We start from the raw sequence: 18,747 nt of genomic DNA, 5'->3' as shown, positions 1-18,747 counted from the left end.
AAATAAAAATGGAAATGTGTGACCAAACTGTACAGATATCAGATACTGTGGTGAAATTGCCTATTTTAGTAGCTTTGAGTTCATGCAGTTGACACAGGTCCTCTGGGTGTACATTTTTGAGCATAACTGGGGGACTGGTGTCAATTTATTATTAGCCTACTCTAGTCATACATTTAGGGGAAGGAAATTCTGCTTTTATACTTTGGTAGTAATGGGGAAGTTGTCTTTATCGACTGACTACAGATGTTTTGCATCGACACAAGAAATGTCTGTGTCGATGCTTTCAACATCACCTAAATGCAACATACATAAAGATTTTTTTTAACTGTAGAGCATATTCATTCAAATCATCTGCGCAAAGAGGAAGGACAGCAAAATAAATCTGAAACAAGATCCTGCAAGATCAAAGGAGAATTTTATGTAGAAAATATAAGTTAGAAAATCACAGTTGGGCCAATGATTTATTTTTCTGTCACTATAAAAATGACCTTACAGAGGAAAGAGCTTTATATGTACATACTTTGTTTGACATTTCATATATAGATGACGGAATTAGTTTATTTTTCTCTTTTTAGCACAATATATTTCCCTCTCATCAGTCATGTAACATTTTTAAGAGGTCGGTGGAGATTTAAAAAACAGATTTAGGGTTACAGGTTCACAAAAGTCGAAGCTTGTTTGTTCTGCATGCAAATTTCCTGCACCAACATTGTGAATTTCTACCATGAATCTTATTATACATCCATGATGTACAGGCGATGGAGCAGCGGCCCAACAAACAGCTGTGCCTTTAAATGTTAACTTCCGGGTAACGGCATCGGAAATACTTGCTTGCAGAAAGGCGGATCCCTCTCTGCTACTTACCTTTCACAACTTCTTTTGAACATCTTTTTTTATTTGTTCCTTCTCGGCAGGTCTCAGTTACTGTCCACTCCCAAACTAAATTCCTTTCTCTAGTTTTAAAACGACATTCAGTCGAGTTTTACGACCGCCCTCGCCGCGACGACAGGAAGAGTTTCATAGCTTTGGCCACCCAGCTAGCTAACTTTTAACGCTCCAGCATTCAACTTGACAACTGACCTGCAGCGGGGTGAATTGTGCTTTCAAATCCAGGAAAAATGGGAGATAAAGAATTGATGTGGGCATTGAAGACTGGGGACCTGGACGAGGTCAAGGCCAAATTGGTAACGGTAAGACAAGCGGCGATAATGACTGGCTATTCAGTTCAGTTGTGTTAAACAATTTTCTGACAAGGCAACTAAGGCTAGTTAGTAGGCTAGGTAGCAAGCTAGCTAACGGTAGCTGGAGTTGGGTAATGTTATGTTAGGTAATTAAGATTTGTTTGTTGTTATGTTTAGTTTGTGGAGCTTTAACACAGCTTCAATTCAATTCGAAACAATTCAAGGTTGGCGTTTTAGTAAGGGCTTAACATACAAGTCTGAAGTTAGCATTGTTAGCAACATACATTTGCCATTCATACATGGAGGATGAGTATTGTCTCGCCCTCCATCATTTAACGTTAACGTTACTCATTAACGTTAATGAACGTGTAGATTATAATATACTGTGCTTGAATTTGGCTGCAGAACATGATTAGTTCGGCTAGCAGACGCTATCGTTACCACTTTCCGCAGAGAGCAACCTGTTGGTAGGCTAACCAACAATAGCATCAGCTGGTACGTGCTTTCACATTGTAGACAGACCGCTAACAGCTATCTCCATTGTAGTGTCAGCAACAGCAACGACAATAGTTGTTAACAGCACATGTGTTATTGAACAATGTTTATTATTGTCGCTAGAATGGGTTTCTGTTGACGCGCTGTCAGGTAAGTTGAGCTAATTGCTAGCGAGCTAACGGGGCACACGACGGGCCCGAGCTCCTGGTGGGCGGGGGTCTCAGCTGTAGCCGAGGAGATGGAGGCTCGGCTACCGCAAATCCCATAGCACCCTCCATGCTCGCCAGCATAATCCTTTTTGGAAGAGACTGATGGAAAAGTCCTTGCCTTAAGTTCGAGTTGCCAGTTGGGCCACACCGATTTCACTATTGAGCTTAAAAGGTCCCTTGCTTTTACAGAACTTGTGTACAGTAATTAAATGTAAATGTTGACTGAAAATCAGTGGATTAATTAGTCACAATCAGAGGCTAAGTATGTTTACACATACAAGGAATTTGACTCCGGTTTAGTGGCTCTCAATGTACTTACAGAGTATAACAACACATAAAAACAAATAATCTTCAGAAATATACAAGTAAGAGTGACTGTATACAGGTGAAACCGTTTCTGTGAACTGTAAAAAGGATACAAATAGTGCAAAGAAGTAAGGAGTGCAAGGAGCGCTGAGATAAATATTAAATTACTTTATATACATATAGTAAGTGGTTATGTACAGTATATACAGCCTGTTAAGTGTGGATTCTAATGCAACTCTGCTCCAAAAATTAATATAATATTCATATGTACAGTAAATATAATGTAGATGCATATAGGTCACTGAAGCAGGCCCAGTATCTGTCTAAAATAATCTAAATCGGGTTAATTTTCACCCATTTGTAATTTTAAAGTTCCCCTCCACTCAAAAATATGTTTTTCTTCTTGTTATTTCAGTTGGATGTTTGAACCTCACTGTGCAGAATCATGTATGTGCAGAGTTTAACACTAGAAGGCTGTTTTCACATTCATCTGCTGAAAGTGGACAGTTTCTCTGTGCTCATTGAAAATCCAATTTTAGGGGTGGGCCTACGAGCATTATTCTTTGACATCACAGATAGTTTGGAGTCAGTCCTGGTCCAATATTCAACTTTGGAGTATGCGCACACATCCAAGCCAAAGAGGGCACGTGCTGGGCTGAAAATGAATGAATGTCAAAATAAAGATATAAACAGCTCGCACAGTGCAGGACTCTAAAGTCCAAATAATTTATTGCTCCAAGGTGACATTTCAGACTCTAATGACAACGTACGGCGCCATCTTACACATGTACACATGATACAAGTCACATGATGCAGTAACTTGACCCAAATCTCCAATATGAAATATAAATAGTAAGGTCAATAATGTAGATACATCCAAAATACACACACACACACATAAATATATTGTGTGCATACACACAATATATTTACCATCACCATGGTGCAACAAATTATAAATGGACATTGGAGCCCTGCAGTGTGTGAGCTGCAGGGCTCCAATGTTTATCATTGGAATATGTTTATTCCAATATTCAACTTACACAAGTGTGATGTGGAAACTTGAAGCCTCGAGTGCACAAACACTGAGAATAGACTTTACAGTAAAGTAGGAGACAAATTCTGTGAAGTTAAATTTCTGAAATTAAATATTTTTGCATATTCATAAATTTGAAATTTTAATGAGGGAGAAGGAGTAGATGTCATTTTAATGTGGTAATTATACATTTTTGTGGAAAAACCATGTCAGACACAATATTGTTCAAATCCATCTTTTTATATGACTTAATACATGTCAGGATTTTTTTTTTTTATTCAGTGTAAGTTTGACTATTAATAGCCTTTTTGATACCCAAAATTTATCTCTTGAACATCAAACACTGCAGACCTTAAAGGTAAAATTCTCCTTGTTAAAAGGCTGTGGTCAAGTGCAATTTATGGTATTTACAGTGGTATAAAAAATCAGGTGTAGTACAGCACTCCACTTGAATTTGTTTATACATGCATTGTATGGAAATGTAACCAAAACATGGTTTAAGATAGATTATGGGTGGCGTTTCACTTTAAGTTCTCCACTTTTTTTTTTTTTTAAGCCAGTAAGAGCTGGCTGAAACCTCAAAGCCACACAAAAGCTAAAAATATTGTTGAAAAAGGCATAAATGTACATAATAGGTGACAGTACAGGACACATTTGCATATTAGAGCTAGCTTCATTCCTAGACCACTTGGAAAGCTGGGGCTTTATCAGGTGTATAACCCACTGTTACTAATTACTATTCCACAGTGGTGATTACAGTTGCTGAATTTTAAGCAGAATTAGGCTGTTAGATTTGTGCATAAATTTTCCATCTGCTAGGAGTGTTTTCTCATTTTGATGGTCCTGTTGAAACTCATAGCCATTTCATTGTCTACACAAGTGTGGTTATAAACAACTGCATTGCTTTATCCCTTTTTCTGTGGTGGAAATGAAACCATTTCAATTTTATCAGCCACTGGCACCGCAGTCGTTGAAGGTAACATTTAACACTATTATAAGAGGTCGAGGTTTGATATCCATCATTGCTAATGGATTCAGTGGGATGGGTGTAAAATGAAGAATAGTCTTCAATGTGTTGTACTTGACCTTTAGTGGAGTTTGTGATAAAGGTGAATGAGTAGCAGTCGCAGGCAGGGGTGTAGTGTGGATTAAGATATTGTTGCTGAATTATTTCATGGTCACAGTTACAGATAGCAGCCGCAGCTAGCTCCTCTCTGTATTCCATCCAGGTCTCCAGACTTAACTTTTTACATTACTGTTCAATGCAAACTCAGCTCACAGCCAAAAATTTGCCAGCAGACAAAATGTGTATTTAATTCTGTCCCTTTCACTGTTTTCTCTCTGTTGTCTAAACATAGAACACACTAACTACTGTTTAAGCAGTATTAAAGTGCAACCAAGACATTTTTTGATACAACATACAATTTTTTGCTTTAGCTAAGGCCAAGTTCATTGTGGAAGCAGCTTTTTGAACATTTGTATCAAAATTGAATTTATTATATTTTGATAATAATGATCGATAGGTCTGTAGCAGGTGGATGAACTGAGTATTGATTTCTCTCAGTCAAACTATACAAGTTCAGATGTTTTGAATCACTAAACTGTAATGAGGAAATTTGGATCAGGAAAGGACAATGTGCTGTATCATTATATTATGATTACCAGAATCCTAGACAATATCTAATCTCATGTCAGATAATATTAAAAATACACAGTTGTTGTTCTGCTATTTGCCTACTACCCCCTTTTGACTGGCATCTCAGCTTTATTAGATTTGCTCTTAGTTGCCGCAGGGCAACCAGATAGTCAAGCTAGCTCTGTCATCCCCAGATCAGGTGTTTTCATATGAGGGTCTTGTGTAACAAGATAGACCTCTACCTCCCAGGGCCTCTAATAGTTGGACATTCTGTAATGGAGACTCATTTTCTGAGCGGATGAATGCTTTTTGCCTCTCTTGCCTCCATCCATATGCAGACAATTAGGTAATCATATACAATTTTGGAAGAACTGATAGTCACAGCTGTGATTGATATGTCTTTCATTAGGTATTGTCGCTGAAAGGCCACCTGGTCCACACAATGCTCTGTGTGTGGTTAGTATGGTATGGGGATGAGGAAGAGTGGTGAAAGTGACTTTTCTCTTGGTTGCCAGGTTGACAGTCTGTGGTCTAACGGCACCACAGCAGGGAACTGAAAGGGAGAGGATGGCGTGCATGTAATTGTCACTAAAGTTCAGTGTGAGCTTATATTAAACAGCGAATGTTCCTGTTTCAAGTAACAAAATGTTCCTCAGATCTCCCTTTAATTCATATCGCTGGCTTATGGCAACATTGAGTTTATCAATTTCAGTCCTGTTAATGTGTTTTTCTATTTTCCAGGCCGATGATGCCAACCGGACCCTAGATGGCGGGAGGAAGCCTCTGCACTACGCTGCAGACTTTGGTCAGACAGATGTGGTAGAGTTCCTCATTTCTAAAGGAGCAGATGTCAATGTAAGAGTCACAACAACCAGCTCACCTCACATTCTTTTTGCATCCATTTGCCTATCGCCCAGAGCAGCACTGCCCACAAAAATAACAGTGCACATGTGTACCTCCCATCATTGTCTAAGCCTCCTTGATTTTACATGAGCGTTATCACTTTGTTTAAACAAGAGCAGTATCACTGTTAAAACTAGTTCATCATATGCTTTTCATATAGCCAACGTCCGCTCTCTCTCTCAACAATAAGGCTTACCAAACCTCACATTTAGCCTGATCGGCCCCCTGAGTTTCAGTAGTCTCTTATGGTGTTGTGGTTGGAGATTAATCCATATCCACTTAAAGGGCACTTACCCATCCAACGGTATTGACATTTGTAATTTGGATGGAGCTCTTTTATAATTTGCAACATTTTCTAAAGGTCTCATATGACTGTTCAGTAACTTGCAGAATTGCAATGTTTGGTTTTTTTGAGGGGGGGGGTGTGATATTTTTGTGTTAAGTATGACACTAACATGGAGAAACAATCCACATAACAATTTAGAACAAGCTGTAAATAGTTATTTGTAAACTAATAGTGTTCTATAAAGAGTTTCTAGGGTGCTTTCTGATGCTCAAGGCACCCACAATAGCGAAAGTGCTAATTCACCATCTAAGAACCCACTGGTCCAGTCTGCAGACACAAGGCAATTCTCCATTGCCCTCCATAGTGAGCTCAGCTACTGAAACATGGGAGATAAATATAGTGTTGAAGTCAGTTTTGCTTTCTGAACACAATAAGGGAGAAGTATAACCTCTCTCAAAGGAGTTCTTTCTTAATTTATTTTGATAAAACGGGGATGTGCCTTTGTGTAGGATTTGGGCTGTGCCTATGATTTGCTGATGTATGAAACTTTTCCTAAAAAAAACTCTGTATCCCTCTGTTTTTTCTTCCTCCCAATTATGCCTTCCCCACCCGCTCCCGCTACAGGCCCCAGACAAACATGGGCTCACTCCACTGATCTCTGCCTGTTTCGAGGGTCACCTCTCCTGTGTCAAGGTCCTGCTAGAAAAGGTTGGTACTCTGATTTGAGCATGCATTCATGCATATACATGCATCTGCACACAGAAGTCCCCTGGTGTCCTTCACCCATCAGTGCATGTTGATGTGTCAGAGGCTCCATGTGAGTCATGAGTGCTGATGAGGTAACTCATTGGACAAAGGGCCTTTAACACAGTCCTGTGGAGGCTGTGCTGGAATGTTCATAGAGCATCACAGTATTGCTGCTGTTCACTTGCTTTGTGTGTGTGTTTTTAAAGCGGTTTCATTCATGGGTGCACTAACCTTTGCTCCATCTAATTCTCTGCCCGATCCTTCACCTCAGCCTCCCTCAGTTGTTTAGCTCTGGAACTATCTTAAATGCTACCTCAGTGAGATACATGCAGGCATGTGCACACATGCACACACAGTCACAGCTGTGAGGAGAGAGACAATACTCAGTCAGACACAGCTGACATAGGCTATAGTAATGCAACTCAATAACAAGCATACCATATAAATGTCCATTCCAACAAATGTCATCCAGCAGAAAAAAAAAACAGATTTGTGCGATTCCATCACAGTCGAATAGATTGCCTCATTTGTCGGTGGAGGAGCTTATCGCTGCCCGATCTGAGTAGTGCATGCACAAGCGGGTGTGCCTTCTGGACAGTAAGTACAGCAAAACCACTTGGGCAAAACAGATGCAGAAGTGCAGTAAAACCAGCAGTAATAATATTAATGGCAGTATGTTAAGTTTAATTATAATTATGTTGCCTGTCAAATAGAAATTTTATTTCAAATCAATTCAAACGGAACAGAAATACCAATAAAGCCTGTTGGTGAAAGTCTGACTGTTTTTTTTATATTTGTTTTATAATTGCATACCAATAGGAAGGGGAGTCCTCCAGTTTGATCAAAAACATAGAGGTGTCATTTTGCAAAAAATGCTTTAACCAGTTCATCTTACATGTTATTCAAGGTGGGGTAATCCAAAAAGTCAAGACCACAATTTTTGCAAGAATTGATAACTACAGATTCTCAAATGTAGTTTATATGATTTTTCCACAAAAAATTAAACAGCAGGTGGTCAATCTTTGTCAGTTTTGTTATCAAGAAATAGAAAGGATGCAACATAAACAAGCCAAGAAATGCCTTCAGCTTTCAATAAGAGGACACGTCCCTTCAAGGACAGATCTCAAAGAAAAGAGGACATCTGTCTTATTGATCTTTGGTTACAAGGATGCGTAAATAGTTTACTTTCTTCTTGACAGTTATATCATTAATAAAAATACATCAATCGCCAGTTTTACCTGCAGAGCATTTCTTAAGAATTCAGCTGTACCATCTGCCAGTTGGCTTAATATAATATTTGCACCAGTAACAGAGATACCTTCTCAGTCATTTGATTTTATATGGCGACAAAAAACTTGAGGAAGAGGTAAACAGATACCAAACAACTTTGCCGTATGCCTCTTTCTAGACAGAACCTTTGAGACTATTTCACCGAGCTGTTTCCATTTGTATAGAGGCTTTTCATTGCTTTGATTTGTTCCAAATTTTTCAAGACAATAGAAAAAGAAGGGGTGCTCAACTGTGTCAAAGGTGTTGTAAAAATCAAGAAAAAGTATAAAACTATCCCCAGTTCAGAATCAGTTCAGAATAATCAGTAAGATTAAAAAAACAATCTGGTGTTATTGAAAATGTCATTTACTCATAAACCCAGATTGATTTTCATCTATAATTGAGTCTAGAACACTTTTGAATCTCTTGGCAAATACAATAGCAAACAATTTATAATCATTATTGAGTAAACTAAAGGGCCTCCAGTTGTCAATTATAAGCAAATCTTTTTTTGGTTTAGGTATTTGACAAATTACACAGGGTGTAATTTGTCATGCAGGTAGGAAATGTAGATTTTGCAATGCTCTCTGAAAATACTCAAAAAGGAATGGCGCTAGCAACTCAGAAAAAAGCTTATAAAATTCAGAGGTGATTTCATAATTCCCAGTTGACTGTTTTTAAGATGATTTATGGCATCAGTAACTTCTATAGTAATTGGAGATTCACACATTAACTTGTCCCCCTGGCTAATTGAATTTACACAGTCCAGATAATTAGAAAATGCTGACATAGCATCCCCATTGAACTTAGTTTTGAATAAAGTAAAATAATATTTATAACAAAACTTGGAGACATTCTTCCTATTATCGGTAACAGCTCCCTCACTATTCAACTGCAGGACTGAATTGTACTTGGTTTGTGTGGGTTGTCCAATTGGTGTTGCCATACCTAGCTGTCCAAGATGGCTGACTGGCTTGCGCATATGCTACTCAGATTGGGCAGCAACAGAGCTTACTTCTTGAAAGCCAATGTCTCCTCTTGCATGTGTTACCTGAATGTTTGACTCAGAAGTATAGGCGAACCAGTCAGATACAAATAACAACAGATCTTCTGTTGATCTGGGATTGTAGAGTTTTGTTTCTCTGCTGCCCAAATGAGCCTGACTGCAATGGAATTGATGCCCATGTGGGCAATAAATGTCACACAGATGGGGGCCACAATAGCTTCTTGTCTTTAAGAACCTCCTTCAGTTGTGTCTTGTGTGTATCATTTAACACTCAGATGTTTCATTGGAATAAACCAGGTATTTATGCTGCTACTGACTTGATTTGATGTTATTATTCTTATATCTGTGCCTTGAATCATATCACCTATAAAGTTTCAGTGGAAGACAAGTATATTGGTCACATGTGGTAACATCATTGTGTTGGTCAGTTTGACTGTTTGGCTTAAAACTAAGTTAATAACACAAACTCAGCATCATTGGGAGAGAGACCTATAATCTAGTGGACTGCGTGAGGTCATGTAGATGGCTTGCATGCAAGTCTGTTTCAGACTGGCATGTATATATGACAAGGAGAGATGGAGAGATAGATATTCAGGGGGCTGAGGGTGAGTGAGCAGCTGTCTGTTCCCAGCCAGGCTAAATGAGGCAGGGTAAATGAAAGCTCCTCTACAGAGTTGTTTCGCCGTAGAATCATCTTGGCTCAACGAAAGTAATGGGAGGAGGGGAAGGGGGCATTCACAAGCAAACTCATACCAACGATAAAGGAAGTCATTTTTTACACTTGATACATTTATCAGTCCAGTTTAAACTGAACTTGGAAGCAGACATTTGAAAAAGAGGAAACTGTAATCTATGTACAGGAAACACTAATGTCAGGTTAGAGAGACACTTACGTGGTACTCCACTGCTTACTTATTCCTGTTGGCATCGCCTGTATTAATCCTGCATTTTCATAAACACCCTCCAGTCCTCACATCAACAAGCCAGCAGAGTCTTGCAAGCAATCGGCCAGCAGCTTGCAGGCAGCTGACTACTGCTGTCTGCTTCCCGTCAGTGCTGTTGGCTCAAAGATTAAACGAAGGAAGCAGCCAATGCCAACAGGAAGAAAAAAACAGTTTACTACTCCATAAGTTGTTCTCTGTAAAACTAGCCAACGTAACGTTGGCAAGCTATTATGGGCAGGTTCATTGTTCTGTTTTTCACACTGAACTATTGTTTGGTTATCATCGGCCCTGAATATTTTATGCCAAGTAATTCAATTCATTATCATAGCATTTTCCACCATAGACTCTATCAGCTATGGTGTATGAGCTGTGTTTAACTTGCACTATTATTAAGATAACAAGATGGTAGAATGATTTTTGGATTGTCTGACTTTTTTTAGAGATGTCTCAGCCTTCTTTTGAAGCACTTCTACCAAGAATGTGGAAGCATGGCCTGCTAAATGACACATTTTATGTCACGTGTCACTCCCACATCAGAATGACAGGATTCAGCCAGACTTTTTTTTATCAACTTCAGCTATTTTTCTTTATTTCCCCTGCTACTAGTCACATATCCACAGACACAGTAGATCTTCCTGTAAGCCATGCTAGTACCTCCTCTGCATTGGAAATGAAAGCCCCTTGGGTGGATCTTTCTTTTTTTTTTTTTTAAAGAAAAAGAAAAGCTTTCGTCTGTTGTATTGTAGGAGACGAGACAGGCAGACCTGTGTCAGGTAGCTCATCTGAACAGGGATTACAGTGGAAGGCAAAGATATGAGTGAGTGCTCTTCTCATGGCTCCGTACTCATACCCACTAAGCACCAACAAGGATTAATACCTAGATGCAACCAAAAGGTCATCAGTCACCACAGGGACTAGATCTCAATACATCTACCCCTGGCAGCTCCGAAAACTCACCATGTGTCTTAACATGAGATGAATAGATTGTCCCAGAGCCACATCATTGACTGTGCAGCTGCATGTCCACTCTGTCTGGCAGCACCTGTAGCACCACAGCCACCATACTGCAGTGAATAAAAGGAGCCCACTGAGAGTACTGAATTGTGACTATTGGATTGTCAGACATTTTTGTGTTGGCAAACAAAATGGCTTGGTTCCCTGGTGCATCATGGGAGCTGACCCCTGCCCCCCCAACTGTGTGCTGGGCTGTTGTTGGCAATAAATTATGAAAAGCCATTTTAACCCCAATAGGTGACCCAGCAGTAAGATCCTGCCCAAGAGTGCTGACTACAGCCCGTAGAGGCCGGCCAGTTAATTTTCACACGCCGATATACACACATGAATATACACACATCCTTTTCTTGTGTGAGGAACTGTCACCATTGACAAGGCAAAAATGCAGTATTAGCTTGTTAAGTCAGTTCCTATTATGGCCTTGTTTTTTTTAAAGCTGACCCAATAACGTGTCATTCTTGTTGTTGTGTGTTTGTGACACAAAGAACACACCGTCTATTTATATGTCTGAGTAGACCACAAGTAATATTTTAGAAGTAAAGCCAGTTACCAGACCTCATCCTCATCTTTCCATTGGGGGGAGGATACACACTATAGTTCTTGAAAATTCTACTCAAATAAGTACACTGTAAGATTAATGAAAGATTTACTAATGATAAGTAAAATTAGATCCCAGCTCTGCTCTATGGTAGACGGTATAGAAGGCATTTTGTGCTTCACACAGAAAACTATATAAAAATTTCATACATTTAATTAGTCTTTTGCACAACAATCGAATTTTTAAAAATACTTTTACAACAGAATACTACCCTCTGTAGTTGCCAATTAATGCCCTGTTGTGCAGCTCTAAACTCCATTCAGCCAAAAAATGACTTATTCACACATTCCAACTTGTATGTTAAGTTTTTGAGCTACTTCTCCACCCATCCCTAAAATCTGTATGTCAAGCAGAACCGATCTGAGACAGCCTGTTCCAATACAGATATTGATTTTCCCCTTTTCGCTGTGCATTATAGAATCTGCCCTCTCAGAGGTTGGTAATGTATGACTGGTGCCAGCAGGTCAATAGTCTGATGTAAGCAGTGTTAAGACAGAAGGGTGTAAGCATTATTTGACAACTTATGTGTAGGAGATCATTCACTAGTGGCATAATGAAAACTTAATGGACACTTTGGCAGGTCAGTGGCATTACGTTACTGACCCAGCACCGCTTTGTATGGCTTCATAATCCAGGATGGTGATGCGTCTCGGTTTGACTGGAGACGCCTTGGGAGTCTATTCTTATTCATTAGGCTGTGTCTCACTTGGCCACCGGCTTCTCTTTGACTGGATAATGTTTAGACAGTGAGGTGTTCATGAAGGGGTCATTATTCAAGTTGAGGGAAAGCTCATTACTGTAAGTGGTGTCAGGAGTATGACACTGTGCTTGGATGGCCATTTGGGATGGCATGGCCTATCCTGAGATAGCAGTAACAGGGAGGAGTATAAGCCAGAGCTATTATTGTAACTCCACTGTAAATACCCACAGGGAGTATCAATCTGTGGCGGACCCTCCTAGAATAATGTTCGGAGCAATATACGTAGATGTGTGGTGACCAGAAGGGAATGGTCATTATAAGATTGTTTCACCTCAAATATAGTGGTCTACACAAGTTATGTAATTGTGTTTGTCAGGAGACACCTTGTTTGTTCCCAGACAAGCATGGTATTTGTGGTGAAAGGTCTTAGGTCAAGGTATAATTCTGTTTCCTGCTATCTAAATGAGGCCTGTAGAGTCAGTTACTAGGTATGGTCCTGAACCAGCTTCTAATGACTTCCCCAGAGCTGGAGAAAGAAGGGAGCGGGCAAAAGACATTCCTCCTAGTTTGCCCCTTCACCCTCTGAACTCACTAGAGTAGAGAGCACAATGATTGGTTACCATGTACCTGATATGAATGAATCAGCAGCTATTGGAAAAATTAAACTGTCACTACTAATACTTTATCACTATTTTATACCTTGGTTCATTTATGTTTTTACAGATAAATAAAACAACAGTTTATATAAGGAAAAAAGTGTTATCAGAGAAGGTTCCCCTGGTTTCCCTCAGAAATCTGACCTGCCTTTTATCTGACAAGATAAATGACACTGAAGAAACCCTCTGTGTATTTACAGATAAAATGAGGGTAAGACGATGGTTCATGTTACCACTGGACACCAAAGTATCATAAGTGTATTAAAGTATCTATTATGCATGTATGATCATTTAAAATTTGGTCTTTTTTGTCTAATAAAATTTGTGCTAGGGTGCTTTGTGGCCGTTAAACCAGAACCACCGCGGCTATACGTAGCATGGAACAGCTATGCTATGCTAACAATGCTTGCCATGCAGGCTGGTAAAATGATCCATCATGTCCCTTTGTGTCCGCGGGTTGTTTTCAGATCACAAGCGGCTCTCAGACTGCTGGAAGCAGCCCTGACGGGTTTATCTGGGTTATCGGTGAGATCTGCGCCATTAGCCGGAGTCAGCCTACCTCCTCCAGCTTGTCTTTGGTGTCCAGTTGGGTGGACAGTTGCAGCCAGTCCTGTCAGGGTCGGAGCCTACGTGTGAGATGCTTAGACGTCTCATAATGACCAATGCCAGTTCAGTCGGTTCGCATAAAATCAAACCAGTTTAAGCTCGTACACCGGACCGGCAAAAACGGGAACCAACCCAATCCTGCTGTAAACTACTGTTTTTGGTTGTAAAATACTGCTAGTAAAGGACTTGGGCCACAAGTTGCCATAGTTCAACTGGACTGATGACAGATGCCCACTTCTAGAAATATGAAGCATGTTATGAATTTGCAAAAACCTCTCACACTCTGTTTTTCATCTCCCTACCAATTAGAGATGTAGATCTGATGGGTTACCAGCTCAGCTCTGGTAAATCTCTTGCTCGGGATGTGCTCTGTTGCTCCTGTGGCATGGAATTTGCTCCCAGACAACCATCCTAACACTGCTGGGCACTTGAACTGGGTCACATTGTTTTTGATGCCCTGCTTCTCCACGCAACAATAGACTCTCTCTGCCGTGGCTCTGTAAGCCTTTCGCTAAGAGGCTAAAGCTGGCAGGCCAAACAAAGCAATGTCTCTCCACGACATGCCCCTCTACTCCTCTGTTGTCACTACATGTGCATCTAACATGTTGCTTGTCTCATTGCCTCCCTTGTTTTACAGACGTTTTTTTATCATTAGTAATCCGTATGATTGCGTCCACTCCGTCTCTTTCACATTCCTTCCATTATCCCTCAGAGCTCAAATGGATTTATGTGTCTGGATTTGTTTTGCATGTGCTGTCTGGATAAAGACAGTGACAGTCACTGTGAAAGCGATGGAGGTGTTGCCAAGGGGTGCCATCAAGAGCCAGCATTTGCAGGTTTACATTCCAAGCAACTGATTTGCACTGTTGACTCTTCATGGCACATGGTTGACCACCACGATAAAACCCCTTTTTCAACTCAGGAACCTTACCAGATTCTTTCAAATCTATTATCAAATCTGTCATATCCGTCAACATTCCCATATGTCATTTTCCCATCATTTTAGCTGTAATCTCGCCCTCCCTATCATATTTTGAAATTGTGTTTATGAAAGCCTGCTAAAAATTGAAATATTAAGTAAACATTGATAGTAGACAGTTATTTTAAAAATAACCAACATTCTGCCAAGTAATGTTATGTTCCAAGAATGGGTTTTTAAGTCATTTGCATCATTACAAATGTCAGGACCCAGAAGTTCAGGTTTTGAGTTTGGCTCTATTGTTCTTGGCACCCAGAAAGTTCCTGATCTCGTTGTAGTACTAGATGGCTCAGGAACTATAGAGTTTGTAGAGAGGTTGTGTTCCTAACAACCATAAAACACTCTGCCTCCACTCAAACATCAGTCACACCACAGTATATACAGTACAATGTTCACAATCCTTCATATGTGGAGCAAATTGTAACAGGAATTTTAAAAAAGGTACTTTTAGCCCCTGAGTTTAGTTATGTGACTGCATAGTGCCTGGAGCTATTAGGTTGCAAAAGGGTATAGGACGCTTTTTTCGAAAAGGGGCTATAAATTAAGGTCTCTGCTCCTCACCTTAACCCCTGTCCTGATGAATTGGAGATGGCGTCATACTGCGATGAAGACTTGATGCACCTACTAAGCATATTTAATATTCATGTCCCTTCTCCTCCACAGGGAGCTGACAAAGACCGAAAAGGACCAGACGGCATCAGTGCCTTTGAAGCTGCCGAGAGCGACGCCATAAAGGCTCTGCTCAAGTGAGCCACCACAGTGTGGGAGGTGGCTGGACAGGTGGGTGAACGGACAGACAGACGGATGCAGTGGTCCCCTGACAGAAGACGGACTCTCCCCTTTACCCTGATCAACCTCTGTTTTAACACTGCTTTTGTCTGTTTGTTGGGAAGGGTCATTTTATCTGTCTAGTGATTTTCCTTTACTTTTTTTTTTCCACCCAGGTTTTTGGGATAGGATTCTCTACTTTTGGCCTCTGTTTGTAGCCATTTAACAGAAGGACATGTCAATTATGTCTCCCTTAGGGACCAAACACTGGGGGAGCGCTCTCGCACCTGGACCCTAAAACACTGCTCAGACTAGAATTCAGATTCTGTAACGTAAACGCAAAGCTTAGCACTTATACACATCTCTCATTTGCAGTTGTCTCTTAAACCTGAAAAGAAATGAAATGATGATAGATCAATAGTGTGTTAATATTTTTTACAACTTCAATATAAGTATTGTATGGCCAGGGCTTTAATCTTATCATGAACAGTAATTGCACTGTACTATACTAGATAGATTGAAAAGAATGGTTGTAAAGTTTCATTATATTAACCTTTCATTATGTGTGGCCTCTTCCTCTACCTTGAGTTTTTTTAATAGACTAAACTGTCCCTCCAATCCAATCTTAAAATTTTGGTAATGTTGGGTGAGAGAGGTGCAGAGGTCAGATTTTCCTTTTCTACTGGGCCCTGTATCGCTTACATATCAAATGGTGTTTTTTGACAAATTTTACGTTAGTAATGCATTAAAAGATTTTCTGTATTCTTTGACCAATCTCCATGCTGGTTAACTAGAAAGACTTGAATGTTGCAGTTTTGAAATCTGTTGACTCAAACCCTTTTGAAGCAATGTTAACAGCACATAATAGAATAAGGAATTTTAGAAATTTGTTCATTTCGTCGCCCTTAGAGTGAGATTTCAGTCTGGAAAATTTCAGACCTTTTTGTTGCAGCCTCTCTGTTTATTTTGCAATTGGTGGGCTCCGGGTTCTCTGACTGATGGGTAAATTGGGGGTTAGAGATGAGAGTGGATAGTGGGGCTATTGGTGTTCCCCTTGCCTTGGATTTGGTTAGAAGCCCTGCCTGTTTCGCTGCATGTCAAAACTGCCTCTGCTTTTACGCTATGAAATGGTCGCTGTCCTCTCTTGGTTGCTTTCAAATGAATTACTACTATGTAATGGACAAAAAAAGATGCTCTTGCTGACTTTGTTGTGACAAAAAGTCTGTAAAAACAGAAATAAAAATATCTATAAAATTTTTCTTTGTCATCTGAACCTATTTTCATTGAAAACACGCTGAAATAAACCTTTTAAATTTGATCCCTTATAATCAAAATGATGTTCACAGATGTATCAATGCCATCTACCACATGATATGTAAACCATATAAAACATTGTTACGTGTGACTCTAAATGAAGACGACGCAAACTGATTGTGATCATTTGATCAGGTTAGGGGCATGTGTGGCCCAATAATGATGTCGTAGATAACTACTGCTCGGGCCAGTTTCCCAAAAGTATCAAGGTAAAGTTGATCTTTGCCACTCAAGTCAATAGATAAAATAATTTTATCAGTAAATCTGTTTTTTGTAAATGGAGCCCAGTTATGCAGGTTGATTGCAAAATTAGTAAATTAAAACTATTATTGTTTTGCATCATTAAAGTCAATATATTGTTCAAAGACAAGAACTGCCAGTCCCTCCATTTCTTTCCACTACCATGGAATCTGATGAATAACCAAATAACTGAGGTAATTTCTAATGCAAGGGACATCATGCTGTTTGACAAATTGTACCTATGGTATTCTCTTAGCCTTGGGCACGCTAATCAGTATTTCAGAACTCAAGTAACTCCATCCCAAACACGAAAAATTGCACACTAATCTTTGTTGTCATACCAATCTACCACCTCGAGCCACTCCATTATGAATCACAGTCTGGCTTTGATTCCCACTAGACTTATCTGAATGTCTGGATTCCAAATAAGCTTCATATTATAATGGGACAATCAGTTCCAGTGCAGAAAATTCAAGCTTTGTCATAGTCAGTTTAGTCATTTCACTTTGTGTGACCACTGCTCAGATTAACCTCTGTCTCTTAATAACAGAGGTGGAACCATTGTGAACAATTACATCATCAACATTTTTACATTCATGAAAAAAGGTCCAGTGGAACTGAATTATCATGAGCCAATTTCCAAATTTGTATTTGGTACCTGTTGTCTACTGCAGTTTAAAGCCCACAATGTACCCTGAAAATTGAAATTGTTGAAGGGCATTCCAGGTCACCATCCTCTCCTAACCATACAAAAATCTAGAATAATATTGTTATTGTGAAAAGCACCATACTGTGGTTCTCCCCTCTACATTAAGTACAAGCTCAGTATGTCATGGCTCTGTGGTTTGCTACATGGACCATCCAGTAACAGAACAATCACCGTGTCTGATGATCTTCGAGCCACTTCACAATCATACCAATTACTCCCACCCCTGTGACACTTCCTCTGACCTCTGACCACTGTGGCAGGGAGACAAGGGAAAAGACAAATTCCCTGTCAGTCAGTGTTTACAGTGCCTGCACAACAGCTAAGATGATAATGGTTAATAACATATCAGTGAAACTGTAGGGTTCTTTTGTGCTTCTCAGGTGTATATTCATAAATATTTTAGACTTCACTTCACACTGCTCTCATTTGAAACAGAAAACCAGAAAAAAAAATCTCAAAATTTGAGGCCAAACTGGAACTGACTACATTTATTTCCAATGCACACTACAATAAAAATTCTCCACCTTGAATGTATTTTGATCAAGGAGAATATGTCTGTTAAGATCTCAGTCATCCAGGTCATTGTATATGCAAAAGCACGAGTCAAGAGCAACTGGACACCTTTCATCCAAAAAGGCCTCCTGTGTTTTGACTGGTGGGGAGTCAAAGGAAAGTTGTAAACAACCATACAGAGGTTAAATACCTGGGACTCCCCACCAGTAAAGCCTTTTGGATGAAAAGTGAAACAACTTCAAGAATATACGACAAGTCCAGTTACTCTTGACTCAAGGCTTTTGGATATTGATCAAGGAGACTACTTATGAAAATGCAGTTGTGACAGCCAACTCGTTGCAACAGGTTAGGGTTCAAATCCTAATAATGTGGAAGGAAAAATGTTGGCTTAGATGTTTTTTTTATGCTGTAGACCAGTGTTTCCCTACCTAATTTGTCCAACACCGCCCCCAAGGTCAAGTGCCCCTTCATCGTCACCCTTCAATACAAGGGAAGGCTTTAATTTAATTGTTTGAAAGTAATTCACCATAGAACTCAATGGCTGGGCTCAGTCTATCACTTTGAGTGGCAGAGGCTGGACGTTTCAGCCATTTATCAATTGTTTTGAGCCATCTATTTCAACTTCTCTGCTC

General features: G+C 39.8%; 1 protein-coding gene across 1 annotated transcript; it reads left to right on the top strand.

Moving 5' to 3' along the window:
* The first annotated feature begins 812 nt into the window (after nucleotides 1-812).
* Nucleotides 813-16,595, top strand: mtpn (myotrophin). Its single transcript, XM_067581443.1, has 4 exons — nucleotides 813-1,190; nucleotides 5,605-5,718; nucleotides 6,677-6,760; nucleotides 15,235-16,595. Exons 1-4 carry the CDS (start codon nucleotides 1,119-1,121, stop codon nucleotides 15,319-15,321), a joined length of 357 nt encoding a protein of 118 aa, XP_067437544.1. The 5' UTR covers nucleotides 813-1,118; the 3' UTR covers nucleotides 15,322-16,595.
* The last annotated feature ends 2,152 nt before the right edge of the window (nucleotides 16,596-18,747 follow it).

The sequence above is a fragment of the Thunnus thynnus genome, chromosome 23 (assembly GCF_963924715.1).
Source record: "Thunnus thynnus chromosome 23, fThuThy2.1, whole genome shotgun sequence".
NCBI lineage: Eukaryota > Metazoa > Chordata > Actinopteri > Scombriformes > Scombridae > Thunnus > Thunnus thynnus.
This window is presented reverse-complemented; position numbering and strand designations above follow the sequence as displayed.

What these genes read in the sequence shown, in the direction of transcription:
- mtpn (XM_067581443.1), top strand. Translation starts at nt 1,119, where the DNA reads ATGGGAGATAAAGAATTGATGTGGGCATTGAAGACTGGGGACCTGGAC. An exon ending in CTAAAGGAGCAGATGTCAAT is followed by an intron (nt 5,719 to 6,676) that starts GTAAGAGTCACA and finishes CTCCCGCTACAG; the next exon opens with GCCCCAGACAAACATGGGCT. An exon ending in TCAAGGTCCTGCTAGAAAAG is followed by an intron (nt 6,761 to 15,234) that starts GTTGGTACTCTG and finishes TCTCCTCCACAG; the next exon opens with GGAGCTGACAAAGACCGAAA.